The sequence below is a fragment of the Aethalodelphis obliquidens genome, unplaced genomic scaffold, assembly GCF_003676395.1.
Source record: "Aethalodelphis obliquidens isolate GAN/ISIS:26980383/991018 unplaced genomic scaffold, ASM367639v1 scaffold12, whole genome shotgun sequence".
NCBI classification, from domain to species: Eukaryota; Metazoa; Chordata; class Mammalia; order Artiodactyla; family Delphinidae; genus Aethalodelphis; species Aethalodelphis obliquidens.
This window is the reverse complement of record NW_020837956.1, coordinates 23,636,301-23,660,192: the sequence shown is the minus strand read 5'-3', so window position 1 is coordinate 23,660,192 and position 23,892 is coordinate 23,636,301. Positions and strand designations below refer to the sequence as shown.

At 46.9% G+C, this 23,892-nt stretch overlaps 1 protein-coding gene across 8 annotated transcripts in view; it reads right to left on the bottom strand.

Annotated features, from left to right (window-relative positions):
• Positions 1-23,892, bottom strand: part of KIF3C (kinesin family member 3C) — a 76,972-nt gene that overhangs the window by 32,574 nt on the left and 20,506 nt on the right. For 2 of the 8 annotated variants that reach the window (XM_027113650.1, XM_027113651.1), the window contains exons 1-2: positions 16,951-17,067; positions 952-7,707 (exon numbers count right to left, since the gene is read on the bottom strand). In XM_027113650.1, coding sequence (XP_026969451.1) covers positions 952-2,484 — 1,533 coding nt within the window. In that variant the 5' untranslated portion in view covers positions 2,485-7,707; positions 16,951-17,067. Of the gene's footprint in view, positions 1-951; positions 7,708-16,950; positions 17,068-23,892 lie in introns of those variants that run through there. The other 6 variants (XM_027113647.1, XM_027113648.1, XM_027113649.1 and 3 more) reach the window with 6 other exon arrangements.

The window sequence follows — 23,892 nt, the reverse complement described above, 5'->3', positions numbered from 1 at the left end:
TGTTTTTCAGATCAGAAGAACCTCAGAGATCACCCAGGCCAACGCTCTGTTTTACAAAAAGGGAAACTGAGGCTTGAGGAAGGGAAGAAGCAACATACACAAGGTCACTCAATGAGCTGTAGCAGAGCTAGGCCAAGATGCCAGGTCTCCAGCGTAGACCCCAGTGCTCTTTCCAACCTTCTGCGTGATCTCCTTCCTAAGATTCTATGCAATGGGCCCAGGGGACCACTGGACCACTTTCACAGGGAGCAGGACCCATGTATAATCCTGCCTCGCCATCCAAGAACTAAAAGAGCCCAAGGGCCACTGGTTCCAGCTCAGCCCTGCCACTGTATAGGATGGAACCTCAGTCATGTCACTCTTCTGAGCCTTAGTCCCTCACCTGTAAAATGGGGGTTTAAGAAGCAGGACTCCGGATGGCTACCGTAAGAATCAAATGAGATCATGTATGTGGGGCATTTTGTAAACTGTGAAGTGTCCAAACGTCAGATATTAAAATGGTGTGAGGTTTGATGGTGCTGCAAAGGGAGGACGTCATGAGGGAGGTGGCCAGGCAAGAGTGAGAACCCACACCCAGACGGGGCTGAGTGCCCGCCTGGCTGTCCATGGACCTGACCGGTACTGGGGGCCACCAGAAGAGACTGACAGGCAGCAGGTCAGACCAGTCCAAGCTCACTGGCTTGAGAGACTGCCTGCTGCTTTGCTCTGTGTGTGTGCGCGCGCGTGTATGTATGTGTGCGTGCGTGTGTGTGTGTCCTCCTAGGTGCTCCAGGGAGGCTCTGCCTGGCAGTCCAGAGTCGCAGAAATTCGCCTGCCTTCTCCAGGGGAGCTCTTGGCAGGAGGGCAGGACACTTTGCTTCCAGCCAGGTCACAGACCCTCAAAGAAAAGCCTGCCAGCCCAGATCCCTCTGGGGACCTCTGGAGAGCCCCTGCTCCCTCGGGGGCTCTTACCTTGTACTTGGCTGCGAGCAGCTCTGTGGCCTGCTGCTCCCGCCGCAGGTCTTCCAGCATCTTCTCCTTCTCCTCCAGCAGCTTCTGCTTCTCCTCGCTCACCAGGCTGCGGTCATCCTGGATGGCCGCCTTCTCCTCCTCCAGCTGCTCCTTCTGCTCCTGCAGGTAATTCTCCATGTTCTTGTCCAAGGCCGACTCCAGGGTGGGCTGGGGCGGGCGGTAGTTGTTGTTGTCATCCTCCTCTTCGGCCACCCAGGCCTCCATCAGCGGCCCCTCAGGGTACCCAGCCGGGGCTGACACGGCCTTCTTCCTGCGGCTGCTCTTCCTCCGGAGCCGCTTTCCCAGCATCCCCTTCTTCTCCAGCTGGGCCTTTAGGCGGGCGATCTCCTCCTGGAATTCCCGCAGCAGCGTGTCCTTGGGGTCCTCGTTCACCCGGGGCTTGTTCTTGATGTTCTTGGCCCGGTTGGCAAAGCGCAGGGTGGAGAGGCTCTCATCGTAGCTGTGAGAGGCTGGACCCAGGGTGGCCACCATGATGGTCTTGGCATTCCCCCCCAGAGAGTCCTGGAGCAGCCGGGTCAGCTTGGAGTCCCGGTAGGGGATATGGGTGCTCCTGTTGCCCGCCAGAGCAGCGATCACGTTGCCCAGGGCAGACAGCGAGAGATTGATTTTGGAGGCTTCCTTAGGCCTCTCTCCACTACCACCACCACCTCCACCACCGCCACCACCCGTGGGCTGCGTGGCCGTCCCTCCAGCCGCATTGGGGCCTGCCTTGTTCTGCCTCTCACTTCCAGCCAGGTCCACGAGGTTGAGCTTGCCCACACGGATGTGGTCCTGGCCATCCAAGCCACGCTCACTGCACTCCACGGTGATGACAAAGATGGCATGGGAGCGGGAGCTGACCTCATTCATGTGTGTACTACCCACCGCCCGGGTCTGGTTCCCCAGGTTCATCACGTGCTCAATCTCCTTGACATTCTTGGTGACGAAGGAGGACAGGTCCTTGATGTAGACGCCTGTCTCAGGGTTCTCCTTCAGCTCTAGCCTCTTGCCAGGCTCCTTGGAGAGCAGGTCCCGAATCTCCTCCTGGTAGATCTCCAGGTAGGAGGCCCGGACCAAGTACTGCTGGTTCTGGGAGCGCGAGATGTGGGTGAAGATATGCTCAAAGGCATTGGGGATGACCCCGCGCTGCTCGGGCTCCACCCAGGTCCCCTGCATGGTGTAGGTCTTGCCCGTGCCGGTCTGTCCATAGGCAAACACGGTGCCATTGAAACCTTGAAGCACCGAGTCTACCAGGGGCCTCACGGTTTCATCATACAAGTCTGCCTGCTTGGAGCTGGCATCATACACGGCATCAAAGGTGAAGGTCTTGGGCAGCTCCCCTAGGGCAGCGCGGGGGTTTCGCAGTGTCACCTGGCCCAGTTTCACGTCCATGGTCAGGATCTGCTCGTGACCAGAAGCCTCCTCCTTCCGGCTGAGGGGGCGGCACCGGGCCACCACCCTCAGGGCCTCACTGGCCTTGGTTTTACTGGCCATCTTGCTGCTCTGTCCTTCCTGACCCCCCCACCCCCACCCCTCTCCGCAGCCTAGGCTGTCCTGCTGTCCTCCCTAGGTCCGTATCGGCGGGGCCGGCCCAGCCCCCAGGCGCCGTTCTTCAATCCGCCTGTAGACTCCTAGGGTGGGGATGCTGGGAGGTGGCCCCGTCGCTGCTGCAGTCCGGGCCTCCACCGCTCTCCGGTCCTCGCTGCACCAGCTGCGGAGGGAGAATTAGGCAGAATCGCCGGGCAGCAGCGGGAGAAGCGCCGGCCGAATGGCAGTACCCGGAGCCCGCCCCATGCTGGGGCAGCGGGAGCCCTGCCGTAAACAGCTACAGCAACAATGAGATAAAGGAAGAGGAAAATGGGATGGGGGTGGGCGGCAGAGCTGTCTTCTCCTTGTCCTCCTCCTCCTCTAGGGATCCATGGCGGGGGGGCTGCAGGTCCTGGGCGACCGGGGGTCCCGGCCCTCCCGAGGGCAGAGGCTCACCTGGAGTCCTCTCCCCCAGCTGGGGGATCATTCATTGCAGCCAGCGCGGCTGCTGCTGCCCCTGCCTCCTCCTTCCCCGCCGTCGCCACCGGAGAATGAGAGAGAAAAACAGAAGGCGATGGGGCGGAGCAGCGGCAGCGAGAGTGATGTTGCCGCCGCGCTGCGGCCCCAGCTAAGCCGCCCGGCTGGGGTGGGGCAAGGGGCGGGGCCGTGGGGCGGGAATCGCGAGCCCTGCGCCGCCAGTGCGCTGGGGACCCGGGTGCATGCCCGCTCGCACCCCCACAGACCCCTCCGGAATGACAGGCTCCGGTGCCGACCCAGGTCCTGTGCGCACCAGACGGGTGCAGCGCAGCCACCGCCCGCCGTCACCCCACTGGGCCGGAGCATGCTGGGAGTTGTAGTCCTGCCTTTGTTAACCCGGTTCTGGCAGGTTGCTAATGACTTCTCCAGTCCGGTAGGCCCCTCCCTCTCTGGCGTTCTGCCCCAGGAGTGACTGTTGAGGTTGCAGCCTAGCTGGGGGGGATGCGGGGTATCCGCTACCCACACCTGTTTCCTCCACAACCAGCATCCCCTGTCTCTCTTCTGCTCCTGCCTTTCTGCCGGCAGACTCGTACATGTCACCCCTCCCCTTAAGGGTGTTGCCAGGCATTCTAACTCCTAAATGTTTCTCGACTCTGTCCTTTCCTCTCCCTACCTTGGTTTACTTCTGGCCTTCCTTTTCTCTCTCCTGGAACCAGCTTCCAGCTGATTCTCTCCTCACATCCTCTCCGCACATGCACCCTCGTCCCCTCCCCTCCTCCAACACCAGCCTTCCATATTGTATAAAACCTCTCCGTCTTCTGACTCCTGCCACTTCCCAGCCTCACTTCCAGCTACTCTCCTAGAGAGACTCTGTGTTCCACACATTCATTCCTTCAAACAGTCACCCAGCACCTGCTAAACCTCAGGCCTTATTCTAGGAGCTGGACCTTCCTGTCCTCAAGGACCTCACAATTCTAGGAACCATTTTTCGTTTCCTTCTGGCTGTGCTGTGTTGCATCTTTGTGACTTTGCCAGGAGGACCCTGTTACTCTTCTGTACTTGGTGCCCTGCCGCGTGGGCAGTTCAAGCACCTCCTCTTCTGTGAAGCCTTCCCTGAACAATCTCTTTTCCTTAACAGAGAGAGACACAGAATTTGCATAAAACAAAACTTGGACTCAAGTTGCAGTTCTAATCTCCATCCAACTGTGTGACTCTGGGCAGTCACTTACCTTGCCCTAGCCTTAGTTTCCTCATCTATTTAAAACAATTAGTTTTAAAGTGGTTTTGAGGCTCAAATGAAACCATTGATCCTCCTGAAGTTCTGTACCAATGAGAAGACTCATTTTTAAGCAAGCCCTTAACACATGCATGTGTCCTGGCTTGGCTTACCTGACAGCTCCTGCTTCCTTGAGAATCCTGGACAGACCAGGCCTGTGTTTGGTGTTCCACTTTGGGGTCTTCATATTTTTTCCTCTAGGATACAAATCAAGTATAATTCCTCAAGCCCAGGGACCAAGCCAGCGTCCTACCCATGCTCCACTCTGCAGAGGGGAGTTGAGTCTATGCATTGCATCCGAGGTGTCCATATTCTCCCACCTTGAGGCCCTTCTTCACAGAGGCGCCAGAAGAATCTTTCCACAAAACATTCCCAGTCAGGTTATTCTCTCGAGGGCCTATTTGTTTAGTTCTTCAACTCTACAAAACCTGTCTCCTCACCTCTTCCCCATCTTCGAATACCCAGGACCCAAATGCCAGCTCAACTGGAAGCTTGAGGCTTAGCTGGTGGCTTCCCCAGTTCTGAAGTTTACTGGCCTTCCTTAGCCTTCTCTTTGATCAAGTTCTACTGCTTGTGATTCACTTGATTTTTGGACCAGTTACTGGGTGAGGTTTTGGCTCCGGCAACCTGACTTCTGAATGGACCATTTGGCTCTTGAACTGTTTTCCTGTTGCACTTGGCTTTGCTTTTTGGACTACCCTTCCTCTGCTTTGGCTTACCTGCTTGGCACTATAGTGCTGGGTAAAAGGGATTCTGGCCCTACGCTCCCCACCCAATGTCACTACCTGGCAAGGCACTTGCCCAGATCCTCCAGCACGGGAGGGAATCCCATTGATTACAAGATGTGTGACAGTAACTAGATTATTCAACTTCTCTGAACAGCTATTTCCTCAGTAGAAAAAGTGAGGATAGGAATGCTTACCTGGCTCACAGTGTTTACATGAGGATTAAGTAAGATAATGCATGTGAAAACTCCCAGAACATAAAAGACATTCAAGAAATAGTAGTTTTCCTTCCTTTTGTCCTTTGCATTTAAGGTTGTTCACATCCTGTGTCTCCCTTTTCAGCAATCCTTAACCAACTGACTTCTTTCAACTCTAACTGTTGAATGGTCCTAAGTCTTCTTTTTCTTCCAGTGCCACCCTCTAGTGATCACTACAGTTTATGGCTTCACTTAGTATCTAAATGATTCCTAAATTTGTGTTTCCAGTCCAGACTTCTCTGTGCTCCAGTTCTATATATTCAATTCTCTAATTGATATAGCCACTTGGATAGCTCCCAAGTACCTGAAATTCTACTTGTTAACACCAAACTCATCGTCCTCCCCTCCAAACTTGCTGCTCCAAGAATGGTCCCTAGCTCTGTAAACAGCTCTTCCCCCAACCTCAACATATCTATTCAAATGCCAAATCCTATCAATTCAACTTCGTAAATATTTCTCAGATCTATCAACTTCTCCATTTCCACAGCCAATATCATAATCCAAGCCATCATCTTCTCTAGCCTGGCCTCCCACTATAGCCTCCAATCTGGTCTCCCTAGGTCTACTCTTACCTCCACCCATCCATTCTCTACAAAGTATTCTTTTAAAAACACATGTCTGATCATGTCACCCTTTGCTTTAAAACTTTCAATGTTTCTCGTTGCTCTTAAAGTCCAAATCATTAATGCAGCCCCCAAGGCCCCACATGACCTGGTACCTACCCAATATCTCCTGTCTCATCTCAGGCCACTTTCCTCCTTGCTCCCTGTATTCTAGTTCCAATGGCCTTCTTCACCTCCTTTCCATCTCCTACCACAGGGCCTTTACACATTCTGTTTCTGCTGCATAGAACATTTATCCTCACCATCTTTGCCTAGATACCTGATCTTCATCCTTCAGCTCTCAGCTTGAATGTCACTTCCTTACGGTACCTTTCTTGACTTCCCCACCTGTATTTCTTTTATAGAACTTAGCATAATTGTAATTAAATAATTATTCGTCTACCTGTTCTGTTGTTCTGTGAAGACAATACATGTCTGTTTCATTCATTTTTGTATCCACAATTACTACAGATCTTCCTTGACTTATGATGGGGTTACATCCCGATAAACCCACCGTAAATTGAAAATATCTTAAGTCAAAAATGCAGTTAATACACATAACCTACCGGACACCATGGCTTAGCCTACCTTAAAACATGCTCGGCACACTTACATTAGCCTACAATTGGGCAAGATCATCTAACACAAAGCCTATTTTATAATAAGGTGTTGCATATCTCATGGAATTTATTGAATACTGTACTGAAAGTGCAAAACAGAAAGGTTGTGTGGGTACAGAATGGTCGTAAGTGTATCAGTTGTTTACCATCATGATCGCGTAGCTGACTGGGAACTGTGGCTCACTGCCACTGCCACTGCCCAGCCAGGAGAGAATATCATACTGCATGTCACTAGCCCAGGAAAAGATCAAACTTCAAAATTTGAAGCATTGTTTCTATTGAATACGTATCGTTTTCTCACCATTGTAAAGTCAAAAAGTCATTATTTGAGCCATCATAAGTTGGGGACCATCTGTAGTCTAATTCCTGGCACATAGATATGCTCAATAAATATTTTTATGAATAAACAAAATAAATATGAATGAATGAATATGAATTTGTGCTTCATATGAATATCACCTCTTCTGGGAAACCTTCTTTGACTCCCCTGATTCTACTTTCTAATTAATCTTTCCTTTCCTCATGATTCTATAGCTCGTTGTTTAACTAGTCTTATAGTACTCATAGTCTGACTAGTAATGTGGTTAACTGAATCTGTCTCCCTCACCATATGTGTGCCCCCCTGAAGACAGGAGCTGTGATTTTTGTCTTTGTGTCTCCTTTCCCCATATCTAGCACAGAACTCTGTATACTTTAGGTAAGACCTTCAGGGCAAGAAACTGGAGAGGCAAGACAAAGAAGTGACAGTAATAAACTCTTATATTTGTAGAGTGATTTACAGTTAATAGAGTATGATCATCTCTATTACTTTATCCTCACATCAACCCCAGGAAAGGGGAAAATATTAATATCCCCATATTGTGAGGACTGTAAGCTTTAGGCTAATTAAGTGACCAAGGAAGGAAACCCAGTCACCAAGTGGCATAGTCAGTCTTCAGACTCCAAAACTGAAACCCTGGGGGTCTTTCCCCTATGCCATGGGGACAGCTTACCGTGAAGATGGCAGAACAGTTGCTGCTCAGTCCTGGTTTGAATGACAGTTTCCTAAGAGTCCATACCCATCGTTGGCTTGGTAGGAGGAAGAAGCTCCCTTTGCTTCATTTCCTTTGACAATGAAAGTTCTTTTTTCCCGGGGGATTCCCATCCAGCATCTTCTTCCAGTATGGTCTCAGTAACAGTCTGGGTGAGACCATACCAAGAACGCAGAGTTAGCGCTTCAATATTCCCAGGGGCCTGCAAATTTCCAGATGCAAGCAATTCAAGATTTGGGTTTACCTTGCAACACCAAATTCTACCAGCAGAGGGAGATATGACTATGTGACACCATCCCTAGATGAACAGGAAGTTTCTGGGCTCTCAATCAGTGTGAGAGTATCTCACTCAAGGGTTCCCAGCTATGTCCAAGTCTAGATTACTAATAGCTCCTCTTTTCCCAGCTTATTTTCTCCTGTCTCTGCTGTAATTTCTAGTGAATGGGGAGTTAACTCCCCACTCCCAACCCCCAAAATAAAAAATAGAAAAATCTGAAAAATTTTTAAATCTGAATATTAAAAAAGAGCTTTCCTTAGAAGCTACCCTGTATTGAGCACCTAATAGGTGAGTTACAGTTGTTTTATCTAACCTTTACACTAACCCAAGTGGTAAGTGGCAATACTTGAACTTGAGCCTAATTTCTCTAACTCCAAAGCTCCTGCTCTTTCTACCACCCTGTACTGGGCCCCCAGGCGCAGCTCTCAGTCTGCTTCTCACCTGGACTAACTCCACCTTCTTCTTTCAACTCCAGCCTCCTCAGTAAAGACTTTCCTGCCTCCTCCAGGCCTCTGGGGTCTCTTCCTTTCCTTACCTCCTGTGGCAATTAGCTTCTGCTTTTTTTATGGTGTTATCCATCCATCTATGAAAATATCCCATCTCCCCAACTGCATTTCTTAGGCTCTGCTGTATTTAAGTTTCTCATCATAGAAGTAATTTAAGAACATGTTTTGAAGAGTTTTGATCAAATATAGAATTGCGCATCCTATTTTTAAGAAAAATATTATACTTATTATTGATGCCTCTTCCTCTTCCCCTATATGCCATCCATCAAAAAAATCCTATCTGGGTTCTATCTGCAAAATCTATTGATTCTGTCTCCAAAATGGCCATTCTAGTCCATGCCACCTTCATCTCTTGCCTGGACACTGTGGTAGCATTTTAACAGGAATCTGTAATTCCACCCCGCCTAGACTCCCTCCTCCACGAAACAGCCAGAGTCTTCCTTCTAAACTATATATCAAATCCTACCACTTCCTGCTCTCAACCTTCCAATAGCCTCTCATCACTCTCAGAGTAAAATCTGAAGTCCCTTGCAAAGCTGCATTGGCCTTCTGTGATGGGTCCCTCGTTACTTCTCCCGTTTCGTGTCTTCATCGTCTCCCCCTCCCTCACTCTGAACTAGTAACACTGGTCTCCTTGTTCCTTAATCCTGCCGTGCACATTCCAGTCATAGGGCCTGTGCACTTGCTCCTTCCTCTGCCACAGGCTTTTTCTCCCATGGCTACACATGGTTTCTCTCTCTCACGTTATTCAGCTGCATTTTCAGATGTCATCTCCTCAGAGAAGCCTTTCTAACCATGCTTCCTAAAATCTCTCTTCATCCCTCTCTATATCCTTATTCTGCTTTGTTTTTCTTCATAGCATTTATCACAACATGACATTCCCGATGTTTCAGTATCTGTTTATACGTTATCTTCCCATTAGAATGTGAGCACCAGGACCAAATTTTATTCTGTATCCCGGTGCCTAGAAATATGCCTGGTTCACAACAAGCCCCCAGGAAATATCTGTTTGATGCGTAAATGAGTGAATGAAGTTATTAATAGCCTTCATGACCATCATTTTGAATGGCTACTTAACTTAAGTTATTTTTAATTATGAAATATTAGGTTGAACCATATGAAATTGCCAGTAGGTTTAACTATTAAGTTAAAAAGGGTTGAATATTGTCAATTTCACATAGTTCAGTTGAATAAACCACACACTCAGAAAGTTGCATTACATAAATATACCACTTAAAGAATTCTCATAAAACAGCCGGGTACCCACCACCCAGGCCAAAACCAGAACATTGACAGCATCCCAGGAGTCCCCTGCAGGACCCTCTGTGGTCACAATTCCCTCCTTCCTCTCTAAGGTAACCTGTCTCCTGACTTCCATGGTAATCATTTGCTTGCTTCTTGTTTTTTCTTTTACCATCTAAAGATTGTGGTTTTGTTTTGTCCTTTCTTGAGCTTTACCTGAGTGTATTCTTTCGTGTCTGGCTTTTCTCCTGTTTCGTTTATTTGAGAGATTCATCCACGTTGTTGTGTCTGGCTGTTGTTCATCCATTACTACTATATAATATTTTGTCATGTGAATATACGACCTATCATTGTCTCCTGATGGATACTTAGGTTGTTTCCAGTTTGGGGTTATTACAAGGTGTGCAGCTATGAGCATTCTTGCTCACGTCTCCTATACACAGTGGACACATTTCTGTTGCACATACACCCAGGGGTGTGATTGCTGGGTCACAGGGAATGCATATCTTCAACTTCAGCTGATAACGTCAAACTGTTTTCCAAAGTGGGAATAACAGTATGCACTGCCAGCAGTGTATGAGGGTTCCAGTGGCTTCACATCAGAACCAACACTTAATATCGGCATTCTTAGTTTTAGACATTTGGTATCTCAGCGTGGTTTTGGTTTGGACTTCCCTGACAACAAATAGAGTTGAACACCGGTTCACATGCTTATGACACGGCACTTCTGTGTCTTATTTTGTGAATTGCCCCTTCAAGTCTCTTGGTCATTTTTCTACTGGGTCACTTTTTTCTTACTGCTTTATAAGAGTTCTTTTATATTTTGGCTTTGAGCCTTTTATGGCTTCCATGCATTGCAAGCATTTTCTCTGTGGCTTGCCATTTCATTCTTTTTTTATTTTAAAATTTATTTTTGGCTGTGTTAGGTCTTTGTTGCTGCGAGCGGGGGGCTACTCTTCGTTGTTGCGCGTGGGCTTCTCTTGTTGCAGAGCACAAGCTCTAGGCTCGTGGGCTTCGGTAATTGCAGCACGCGGGCTCAGTAGTCATGGCACGTGGGCTCTAGTGTGCACAGGCTTCAGTAGTTGTGACTCGCAGGCTTAGTTGTTCCGTGGCAACTAGTTGTTCCGTGGGATCTTCCCAGACCAGGGATCAAACCCGTGTCCCCTTCACAGCAGGCGGATTCTTAACCACTGCAGCACCAGGGAAGTCCCCATTTCATTCTTTTGGTGGTACCATTTTATAACCAGGATTGCTTAATTTTCACATAGACAGACACATTTATCAATTTTTTTCTTTGATTAGCACTTTATGCATTTTACTTAAAAACTCTTCCTCTACCCCAAGGTCACAAAGACATTCTATATTATTTTCTAAAAGCTTTATTGTTTTGGATGGCTACTTAAGTTTATGATTTATTTCAGGTCACTCTCCGTATTGAACAGTTAGGATGTCTCTGATTTTTTTTTTTTTAACTATCATAAATGTTGTGGGAACAACTCCCATCACTCTTCTCTGTCTCATTCAGCCCCTCGGGGACTCAGGGAAAGGAAGTGGAGGTTGTGGTGGGGTGGGAGGTATTGCCCACCTGGTGCGCTATCGTTCTAGCTTTGCTCTCCTTCTTGAATTTCAGATCGTATCTCCCACTGCCTGCCGCCTTCCCTCTGGAATGCTCGCCATCATCACCGACTTGAGGGGAGGCTCCTACAACAGAAACTCGGGACACCTGAGTTGAGGCCAAACTGGGGCCACCCGGGCATTTGACCTTGACAGGAAAAACACCCGAATCTCTTTGCCTCCTCCGGCTCTGGTGTAGGTCAAGGCGCAGAGTCCTGCATCTCGAGACTGCCGTCTAGTGCCCTTTCCCCTGACTCACACACCACCAATCAGCAGTCAGACCGAGGGCCTGGCTTTCGCATCCTGGAATGTTGCAGAGGCACTTTCCTGGTGTGGTTCACGAACAGCAAGAATGTTTCAGTTTGACTGGAGACCGACTTAGGGGAGGGGGACCGGGTGTCCCCAGTCCGGAAGCTGCCTCGGAGCCTCCCAGTCCCCAGAGGTCTCTGTCTTTCTGTGCTCATACTGTCTTTTATCCAGGAGGGTCATCGTGTCGCCCCCTTGAGAGGGTGCTCACGCCGTCCTCTTTGCCATTATTTCCCGTGCACTGCTGTTTCTCCAGCTGTGAGCAACTCCCGGTCAGGGAGCAGGCCTGTGTTTCTGTGCTCACCCTACCCCAGAGGCTGGACAGGGCTGACACTCCCCGGTTGTGAGAATGATGTTTGTGTGGCACTAGGCATCAGCACACTTTGTGGTTAGAATCACACCTGGAGGAAGGATTCCAAAATGATCCAAAAGACCCACCTCTGTTCTGGTGGTTGGCTGACCACTGACACAGAGGAGTGACAAAGGAGCCTGGGCAAATTCCCAGGGGCCCAGGGCGAGTAGATCTTCAAAGACCAAGCCTGTCTCACTGGCAAAAGCTCAAGTGTCCCCTGATATAGCCCCACCCAAAGGCCGTGATGCCTGCCATGGGGAAGTTCATCCCCTAAGAAGACCCTGCCTGTACCCTCTGTAGGTTTAGAATCTAAAGAAACAACATCAGTATGTGCTGGGAGCAGAGCAGGCCCCACGCTGAGGTCAGGAAACCTGAGCTCGGGCCTGGCTCGGCCACATCATGCCTGCCCGGTGACACCGGACCTTCTGGTGACTTCACCCCTCTGAGCCTCTGCCCTTATATGCCCAGCAAGGGGCAGCCCTGCCTGGCCGCTGCACAGGGATGGTGTCAGAACGAATGACACAATATATATTAAAGTACTTTGAAAAGCGTAAGGTCTTATAATGACATGAAGGATTATTAGAAAGAAAAGCACTAGAGATGAAAGGAGTGGGCCTCTGACACTTCTCAAGGTAGTTTCCTCAATAGTAGGAACAATCCCTTATTTGTTCAGTACTTGATAATTCACAAAGGTTTCTAGGCTCTTTATCTCACCTGAGCCTCCCAGTAACCCAGTGAGGCAGGCAGGGCAGGTTTTATCCTCCCTGACCACTGACCAGGTAAAGAAAAGGAGGCTTGGACCATGATTTTCCCTTGGTCCTATAGTCACAGACCTAGGACTAAAACCCCTTTTTTAAAAAACATAATTAATTAATTAATTATTTGGCCACTCAGTTTGGAGGATCTTAGCTCCCCGACCAGGGATTGAACCCATACCCTTGGCAGTGAAAGCGCAGAGTCCTAACCACTGGACCGCCAGGAAATTCCCCTTAACCCTCCTCCTTGTAGTTCTCAATGCTCCTTATGATGGGCCCGTTGTTGTGCTCCCTCTGTTTCACTTGTTGCAACCCCATGGGGCAATTTCCCAAAAGAGCTGTGTGAACACATCCTCTCAGGCCTCCTATGACTGGAAGGGGTGAGGAGGGAGGGGGAGAAGAGGGAGGGGGGATGTGGTTATCCAATGAGCAATGTGAAGTTATTAAAATATTTTAAGCAGAGAAATACTATGATCAGGGCTGTGCTTTTTTTTTTTATTTGCGGTACGCGGGCCTCTCACTGTTGTGGTCTCTCCTGTTCCGGAGCACAGGCTCTGGACGTGCAGGCTCAGCGGCCATGGCTCACGGGCCCAGCCGCTCCGCAGCATGTGGGATCTTCCCGGACCGGGGCACGAACCCGTGTCCCCAGCATCGGCAGGTGGACTCTCAACCACTGCGCCACCAGGGAAGCCCAGGGCTGTGCTTTAAAAAAAAATGCTTTCCTTCTCCACCTCCTCCTTCCTTTCCTACTCCTTTTCTCCCTCCCCCATCTTCTTTCTCCTTCTCCTCTTTATTCTTCATTTACTTTATATAATTCCCTAGGAAGAGAAAGAAAGGAACATTTTGGGACCTTCCATCACCAGAACCCTTGGGGTTCCCTGACGGGCTGGCTCTTCGACTTTATAGGGTGCCAGTGTTCAGCCCAGGACTCAGGGTCCCGCCCAGAGACTCCCTTCCTCATGGGGACAGTTCTAGGAGTTGCACGCTCCAGGAGCAAGGCCAGGATTCAGTGAAGGAGTATGATGTAGCGGGCATGTGCCCAGACTGCTTGTCTCCCCAAAGGCTGCAACCAGTCCCTTGGGTGCCTCCCTGGCCCTCTGGGAAGGGTCTTGCTTCGAGAACTGCCTGAAGTGGCCAGAACCTGAGATCCTGGCCATGTGCCCTTCTCCACTGGGTGCCTGCCATTCAGAGTTACACACTCCCCAGGCCACTAGCAAATGGCCAGGTGATGATGTGTACATCCTGGGGTGCCCCTCCAGGCCGTCTGGCCCCTCTTCCTCCCCAGCTTCCTTAGGCTACTGGCCTAACTTCCTTCTCATTTGTCTGTGTCCCTCAAAGATCACATGCCTGGCAGCTGAGTCCCTAGTGGGAAGCTCTGGGGAGGATGTAAGCAGAAAAAGCAAGTGCGTGTGCCTGCGTGCGCGTGCGTGTGCATGGGTGCATATGTGAGCATGTGGCATTTTGGGAGGAAGAAGTAGACACTGTCTCTGTAGAGAACTTCTGCCTAATGGATCTTGCTCAGTATCGTACCTCCAGCACAGGGAAAGTAGCGGCTCTTACCAAATATTCTTTGAATCAATGAATGAATGAACAACAAATGAATGAAACAAGATTAGAGCTGGGGAGTATCTGTCGTCTGGATATGGCGACCAGAAAGCCCTCGGACACCTTGCTAGCACACTTCTAAGGAGAGCCAACAGGGCAGGCATGGTGCCGAGGGTGGAGGAGTGCGGAGGAGGTGAGCCAGGGAGCATGGGCAGCTTTTAAGGAGTTTGAACCGAAGGAAGGGAGGTGTAGGGGAGCTGGAGGTGGGCTGGGGATGGGAGAGTCTGTTTGAGCTGAAAGGAAGAGTCCGGTAGAGAATGTTACTGGCCGCAAGGTCTTCTAGCATCCTTGGACACATCAGATCTTAACCTTGCTGCTTCCCTTTCCCAGGCTAAAACCAAGCTCTCTTTTCTGTGGCTTTCCTTGAACACAGACCTTACACCTTGTCCACATCAGGAACTGTTCGTCACCCAGTTGGTCACTTCCAGACATATTTGACAGAATTTCCATTGGTGCCTTCACTCAGCTTCTTTCACAGTGGCCTTGCCTCCCTGTGGGGTTCGCAGGGCACTCCAGCTTCTGCCAGGTGGGCCCTCCCTCCGAGGAAGCAGAAGGACCTGGTCGGCAGATGCAGAGAAGAGCAGAGGAAAGACCACATGTGCCCCAGAGATACAGAGGGAGGAGCCTGCATTTTTGACTTCCCAGTTCCCCACTTGAGCTAACTCAACGAAGCTTCTGTTCCTTCCAACCAAATGATATTACAAACCCACAGTTTGTCTCCTTTTTTCTGGCCTCACCTCATGGCATGTGGGATCTTAGTTCCCCAACCAGGAATCGAACCTGTGCCCCCTGCAGTGGAAGCGCAGAGTCTTAACCGCTGGACCGCCAGGCAAGTCCCCAGACCCACAGTTTGGATGTTCTCACCTGAACAAGTTCAAAATGTAACCACATACACGCCCCCTTAATATTCCCAACCAGGTCCTTCCCTCTCAACTACCCTGTCTCTGTCATCATTACCAGTATTTGGAGCTATATATTTCTCATGCCCTCATTCATGCAGGAAGCATCTCTCACTTCTCCACCCCTCTCCATCCGTATTCCTACTGCTCTATGCCATCCTTCCTTACCCTACTCCTCCATCTCACTACCAGCTTCCTTCCTGCATCTCTGATTTCAAGGTCTCTCTTCTCCATTCCATTCCGTAATCATCACCTCCACATTATTTATTTTCTTTTTCATTTTTCAAAGGTACACATTATATCATGTTTTTATTCAGAAGAGAGTAAAAAACATACATGCATAATTTAGAGTCAACGTATGTGGGCTATAACCATTCCCCATGTTAAGAAACAGAACACTGACTGTACCGGTATTTTCTTTAAATGTCTCTTTTAAATTGTTCAAGAATCTTTTTTTTTTGTAGAATTAAAAAAAAATTATTGGAGAAGAGTTGATTTACAACGTTGTGTTAGTTTCACAGCAAAGTGAATCACTTATACATATACATATATCCACTCTTTTTTAGATTCTTTTCCCACATAGCCCATCATAGAGTATTGAGTAGAGTTCCCTGTGCTATACAGTAGGTCTTTATTAGTTATCTATTTTATATATAGTAGTGTGTGTATGTCAATCCCCGTCTCCCAATTTATCCCTCCGCAACCTCCTTCCCTGCTGGTAACCATAAGTTTGTTTTCTACATCTGTGACTCTATTTCTGTTTCATAAATAAGTTCATTTGTATCATTTTTTTAGATTCCACATATAAGCAATATCATATGATAATTCTCTCAAGAACCTTCTGAGGCTCCCTATTCCTGTCTAACTTCCTAGCATGTCTTTTAGTCAGGCCTTACCAGGTTGACCCCACCATGCTTAATAATCCTTTCCCACACTACCATCACTCCAGTTATTATACTTAGTTTAAGAGCACAGGATCAGAATTTAAATACATGGTCTAAGCTTTCTGAATCAGCCAGGACTCTGTTAGTAGCAAGTAACAGAAATAAGATTCAAACTGGCTTAGAACAAGAAGGGAATGTAATGGCTCACCTCTCAGAAAAACCCTAGGATAATGCTGGCTTCAGGCACGGCTGGATCTAAACACCCAAACACACCCAAACACCCAAACGATGTCAACAGAAAATGGTCTCTTGGCTCTGCTTTCCTCTGCATTGGCTTTATTCTCTTCCCCAGTTTTCCAGCAAAGGTTCTGGATGTGAGTCTCATTGGCCTACTTGGGTCACATGCCCATCCCTGAACTACTGTGGTGGTAGTTCAGTAGTAGACCAGGTCTGGTTAGGCCCACCCTGGATTCAGGGGTGGAGTCAGAACACTGGTTGGTCTGAGAGTGGAGAGAGATGTTTTTCCAAGGAAAACCAGGACGCTAGATGCAGAAAATGGGAGAGAGGGAGGCTGAGCAAACAAAATCAACAGACTCTCTCGAGTTTTCACTTTCTTTGTGAGTGGGAATCTCTGTTCTGTCAAATGCTTGAGGCTGCTGAGAAGATCAAAAAAAGAGCAGGGCTATTAAGTTTCTTTGAAAACTTTCAAATTCAATGGAAATGGGAGTGATTTGGAAGGTGAATATTTCTTTGCCTTTTCCTCACACTGTTCACCTGTCCAGAATGCCCTTTGTTTGTTTATCCCAAGCCTACCCTTCCTTCAGGCTCTGTCCAGCAAGAATTGTACATTTCCTAGAAGCTGGAACCTCTTGGGTACATGTGGATCCCCTCAGCCCACACAGATTAGCATTTAATTAGATATGGCCTTTCATTATCTTGTTTATTCATTTTTTTAGGGATATTACAGTCTATCTGACAGTTCACACATGGATCATCAACACTTACAGCTGAATTGGAAACAATTCTGAGTCCCAGGATCAGGACAGCTCCTCCCTGCCTCCTGGGATGCTTCACGCTCTCACTGTTGCCCAGCTGGTGTCTGCTCAGGGAGTTCATGCTAATTTTCATTTTGGCTTAAAATAGAAACACAAAATCATATCAGTTGTACTACTCCTTAGGCGTTTCACCTGCCTTATTCTTCTCTCTCTGATTACTTAGTAGCCTCTTTGAGGGGAGACACTGTGTCTCTTGTTCTCTGCTCCTCATAAGTCTCAAGCCACAGGGGTGTGTACGCCTGTTGATTGATTTAAAAGTTGACCTTGGGCTTCCCTGGTGGCGCAGTGGTTGAGAGTCCGCCTGCCGATGCAGGGGACATGGGTTCGTGCCCCGGTCCGGGAAGATCCCACATGCCGCGGAGCGGCTAGGCCCGTGAGCCATGGCCGCTGAGCCTGCGCATCTGGAGCCTGTGCTCCGCAACGGGAGAGGCCACGACAGTGAGAGGCCCGCGTACCGCAAAAAAAAAAAAAAAAAAAAAGTTGACCTTGTGGGAATTCCCTAGCTGTCCAGTGGTTAGGACTCCACGCTTCCACTGCAAGGGGCATGGGTTCAATCCCTGGTCGGGGAACTAAGATCCCACAGGCCACACAGTGTGGCCAAAAAAAAAAGTTGACCTTGTGAAGAAGCAGAAAAATAAGCCAAAAAGCTAGGTTGGAAAGGTATCTATCTATTCATATCCTAGTTAACTTAGTCCCAGGGCCAAATCTCCAGTTGACATCTGATCTCACCATGTCCACTCTAGTCCCAGAGTTCTGGTGCAACCATGGAACCTTTCCCAGGTTCCTTGCTTTGGCTTTTGCCTCCTTCTGGGGAGGTGCCATCTTACCACATCTTTCTTTCTTTTTCTTTCTTTTTTTTTTTTTTTTGCGGTACGCGGGCCTCTCACTGTTGTGGCCTCTCCCGTTGCGGAGCTCCGGACGCACAGGCTCAGCGGCCATGGCTCACAGCCCAGCCGCTCCGCGGCATGTGGGATCTTCCCGGACTGGGGCACAAACCCGTGTCCCCTGCATCGGCAGGCGGACTCTCAACCACTGCGCCACCAGGGAAGCCCCTCTTTTTTTTTTTTATACTGCTTTACTGGGGATGTTCCATCTTTTTTGCCTGATTAATTTCTAATAACATTATCATTAGTTTTTGCTATTCTTCTAATTCAATTTATTTTTATTTTATTTTTTAAACTTCTTATTTTATATTGGAGTAGAGTTGATTAACAATGTTGTGATAATTTCAGTTGTACAGTAAAGTGATTCAGTTATACATATAAATGTATCTATTCTTTTTCAAATTCTTTTCCCATTTAGGTTACTACATAATATTGAGCAAAGTTCCCTGTGCTATACAGTAGGTCCTCGTTGGTTATCCATTTTAAATATAGCAGTGTGTATATGTCAATCCCAAACTCCCTAACCTTACCACTTACTGCTCTAGAGCTACTCCTTTTTTTGCCGGAGCCAAGAGAGAGTCTCTCTGTCATTCCCTGGAACCCTTCCATCAGTCCCAGTTTCTACTTTAAGGAATATATTGTCCAAGTACTTTTTGTCCGAGTAACTGGAAGAAAGGCAGAGCTTGAACATGAACCTGTCCTTCCAGAAGAGACCCTGCCCTCTCTGACAGACGGTGGATAGTTCCTTTTAACCCAACAGGTAGCCCTACTTTAACCATTTAATGCCCTTAACAAGCATACCACACACACACACACACACACACACACACACACACACACACAAAGTGTAATGAGGGCTTATAGACAGAGTGTCAACCCAAAAAGTATCATTCTTTCAGAGGGATACCCTTCACTCTGGCAGGTCATGGGGAGGTATGTGGGGGACCTGGGATGTTCCTTTCGCTTTCTTGTGCCTTCAGAAACCACTTCCAGTGCCTCAGTGACACAAACCTAGGTGTTAGTTAGGTGGGCACAGTGTCCCATCCAGGGTCACCAATTTTCCCAGGCACAGGAGTGTGCTGAGGCTGCAGGCAAGAGAGGAAGCCCAACATAGAGGAAGGACAGGGCGTTGGTTCCTCAACTTGCTGAGACCAGAGTCATGTAGCAAGACAAGCTGGAGCACACTCAGCATTTCTCCTTCCTGGCTTGGGTTTCACCCCGGCCCCACTTCAGTGGCAGCCCTGTTGGCTCAGAGGCTGAGGGATCCAAGACGAGGAAGCTTGTACGATCCTTCATCTAGTAGGGGCGGGGGCAGGGTGGAGCTTTAAAGTAAGCCTCTGTCAATATCTGAGTCAGTTATACTGTCTCAGTTCTGGATCTGGCTTCTCCTGATTCTCTACCCCACCCACCCTGCCCTCCAGTCACAGCAAATTTCGTATCATCCCTGACCATTAGAGGCATGGCTGCTGTGTACAGATTGATGAGTTGTGCACTGCATAATTCCTGGAGGTGCCATTCCCACAGACAAAGAAGTGAGAAGCGATTCTAAGAATCATGTACAATTGTACCAGGTAGCCCTGAGCCAGGTCCTTTTATGACTTCCTTTCCATGTATTGCTTTCTCTGCCAAGAATGCCCCTGTTTGCCTTCCCTCCCACCATATCTTCACCTGGTGAATCATCAAACAAATTCCACTCAAATAATGTTGATGAACACAAATGTAACAACCGAATGCTTTTAGGAATGCTCAAAGCCATTGAGAAGAAAACCTTATATACAGGAGTCTCAGACTGGTGCACTGTTAGCTCATTCCACCTGGTAGTTTTATAATGTCTGTAGCGTGTTCTGAAAGGCAGTGTAAGTAAAATCCATCAGAATGGCTAAAAAGAAAAAGACATAATAGCAAGTATTGGTGAGGATATGGAGCAACTGGAATTCTCATATAAACCTAGAAGGAATGTAAATTGGGATAACTACTTTGGAAAACTATTTGGTGGTATCCACTAAAGTAGAAAAGATGCCTAGCTTATGACGCAGCAGTTCTACTCCTGAAAATACATACATATGTACACAAAAAATATGTGCAAACATGATCATAGCAGCACTATTCATAATAGCCCCCAAACTCGAAATAACTCAAATGCCCATCAACAGTAGAATAAATAACGTGGTATATTCATAAAATGGAATGTTACACAGCAATGGAAATGAATTAATTATTGCTTCACATAACAACATGGATGAATCTGACAAATACGTTGAGTGAAAGAAGCCAGACATAAAGTACATACTATAGGATTCCATTTATATAAAGTTCAAAAACATGCACTGTTGTGCTACGTATTAGAACAGTGGTTATTCTGGGAAGAGATTTAATGACTGGAAAGGAACATGAAGTTTCTGGGGTGCTAGTGATGTTCTATTTATTAATATGGGAGTTGGTTACACAGGTGTGTTTATTTTGTGGAAGTTAATGGAGCCATTCACTTAGGATTTGTACATTTTTATGTATGTTTGCTATGTTTCAATAAAAAGGATCACTTAAAAGAATAAAAGCAATGTCTACTTTTGGCTATGATGAAGTAGCAGGACCTAGATTTATCCTCTGCCTTAGTCAGTTATAAAATTGAACAAAAGATATAAAACAATGGTCTTAAGACTTTGGATAACAGACGGGACAGTGATCCCTGAGAGAATGAAAAGAAATGAGATGAGTCCTACCAATGTCCCCGCTCACTGTCTGGAGAGAGTTTCCAGGCTACCACAGAGAGAGAGAGAACCGTTGAAGAGTTGGTGTTCCCACCAGCCAGAATAGAAAGACCTCCCAACACACTGGGCATAGATACCAAGCCAAATTAGCTCCCATCTAAGAGGTGTTTTGGACCCACCTAACAAAGCTTAAAAGCACACAGTAAAAGGATTAAATTGTTTCCAAGTAACAACTGCATCCCATATTAACTACCGAAATATCTAAAAGAAAAAATCCTAAAACAAAAAAAATATACTAGTACCCAACAACATAAGATTCAAAATATCTGGCATCCAATTAAAAAATTACCTATCGTTCAAACAAGCAGAAGAAAAATCAACCAATAGAAACAGATCCAGAAATTATACTGCTAATTTTAGATAAGGACATTAAAACAGCTACTATTAATACATTTCAGATGTTCAAGAAGGTAGAGGAGCACATGAGCATCATGAGAGTGAAGTAGAAGATATAAAAGAGGCCCAGATCAAAATTCTAGAGATGAAGAATACAACGAATGGGACTGATAGCAGATTAAACAGTAAATAAGAAAAGATTATTGACTGTGAAAACATAGCAATAGAAACAATCCAAAATAAAACACAGATAGAAAAAAAAATGGTTAAAAAAATGAACAGAACATCAGTGAGCTGATATAGCTTTAAGCAGCCTTACATACATATAACTGGAGTCCCAGAAAGAGAGGGTGGGGTGGAGGAGAGGACAGAAAAGATATTTGAAGAAATAATGTCTGAAAAATTTCCAAATTTGATGAAAACTAAAAACTCACAAATCAAAGAAGCTCGACAAACTCCAAGCAGAGAAAACATGAAGAAAACCACATCAAGGCACATCATAATCAAATTGCTAAAAAACCAATGATAAAGACAAAAATGTTGAAAGCGAGCAGAGGGGATAAACAGATGATGTGCAGAGGAACAAAGATAAGGATGGTAGCAGACATCTTGCTGGCCATGATGCAGACCAGGAGGTAGTGGAGAGACATCTTTAAAGCACTGAGAGAGGACTTCCCTGGTGGTGCAGTGGTTAAGAATCTGCCTGCCAATGCAGGGGACACAGGTTCGAGCCCTGGTCCAAGAAGATCCCACATGCCTCAGAGCAACTAAACCCCCGTGCCACAACTACGGAGCCTGCGCTCTAGAGCCTGCGAGCCACAACTACTGAGCCACAGGCCACAACTACTGAAGTCCGCGCACCTAGAGCCCATGCTCCGCAACAAGAGGAGCCACTGCAATGAGAAGCCCGCGCACCTCAATGAAGAGTAGCCCCCGCTCACCACAACTAGAGAAAGCCCGCATGCAGCAACGAAGACCCAGTGCAGCCAAAAATAAATAAGTAAATTTATTTTTTAAAAAAATGAAGCACTGAGAGAAAAACTGCCAACCAAGAAGGAAAATATCTTTCAAAAATGAAGGTGAAATAGAAATACAAAAGCTGTGACTCTGCTTCCAGGTGTGACAGATTAAGATTCTACCACATGAATCTTCCCTACAGAAAACAGTGGTAAAATCTGGGCTCAGTACCAAAAGGAACTACCTGAAGATACTGGAGACTCTCTACCTACCTCTCTGACCCACCTCGCTGACTCATGAATGGAGCACACAAAATAGCCCAGCTAAAGGCAAACTGAACTGAGGCTGGAGCTGGTGCTCTGCAGTTAGTGGAGAGTAAACAGAAGCAGATAGACTGAGCCCAAGGCCAAGTGTGTCCCAGGTTGCACACAAAGGGCAGATGGGTTCACAAGGAAAAACACACAGTCCTTATGGCCTGGGAAACCAGAAAAAAGAAGCCAGGAAAACAGTGAGGACTGAAGACAGTAGAACCTCAGAAAGAAGAGAACCAGAGAGGAGATCTCCAAACTCTGTCTACTCATATCTCTTACTGATTCTTGAACCACATATGCATGGAACAGACTCAAAGTAGCTCAGCTAAAGATAAATGACATGAACAAAGGATGAAGATGCTGCACAAGAAACAGGATTTGCCATTCCAGCCCGGTCAAGAAAATTCCCTGCTAAAACAAAGGAAATATACTCATTGGAGAAAAATAACTGTACCAGTCAGGGCTCTCCAGAGAAACAGAACTAACTGTGTGTGCGTGCATGTGTGTGCAAAGTGTCTATTGAACAGACACTTCATAAAAGAAGATATGCAATGGCCAATAAGTACATGGAAAGATACTTAACCTCATTAGTTATTAGGGAAATGTAAGTTAAAACCATAATGATATACCGCAACACACTCACTAGAAATGTTAAAAATAAAAAGGCTGACAATACCAAGTGTTGGCAGGACTGTGGAGCAACTCTCAGTTTTTGCTGGTGGAAATGTAAAAATCATACAGCCACTTTGGAAAAGAGTTTTGCAGTTTCTTGTAAAATTAAACACACATTTACCCAAGAGAAATGGAAAAGTGTGTCTTACAGAAACACGTACATGAAGGTTTGTAGAAACTTTAGTTAAAATAGCCAAAACCCAGAAACAACACAAAAAGTCCATTATTAATGGAGGGATAAGCAATTGGTGGTATGCCCGTTCAATGGTATGCAATTCAAGAAATACAACTGATACATGCCCAATAGAATGAATCTTACAAGCATTATGCCAAGAGAAAGAAGCCAGACACAAAAGACTACAGAATGTATGGATCCATTTATATGAAATTCTGGAAAAGGCAAAACAACAGTGAGGGAAGTAGATAAGTAGTTGCCAGGGGCCAGAATTTAGAGGGAAAGGATTGACTGCTAAGGGCCACAAGGGAACTTTAGGTATAATAGAGATATTCTATATCATGATTATGGCGGTGGTTACATATCTGTATGCACTTGTCAAAAGTCATTGAATTGGTAAATTTTATTGTATGTAAATTACACCTCCATGAAGCTTACCCCCCAGAACTAAATACATAAAGGCCCAAGTTATACACATAGATTAACTCCTTGCCTCCAGCATGCATACGAGTTTGCAATCCCTGACTAGTACTTTATGTTTTCAAAGCTCTTTTACGTGCTTTAGAAACATCAGAATTTGCCTTTCAAAACTTGTCTCCTTGGAACCCAAGAGGAAGCAGAATTTATACAACGTGTTAAGATGTAAAAAGAGAGGAGGAAATACATAGGGCAAGGCCAGGGCTGCCCCTAGGAAAAGTGTCCCCTTCCTCAAGTTAAAAACATTTTAAGTTAGCACATTGTTTGCACAAGCCGTGCAGTCGTGATTGCTGGCTCAAATCCTGGGCTTGG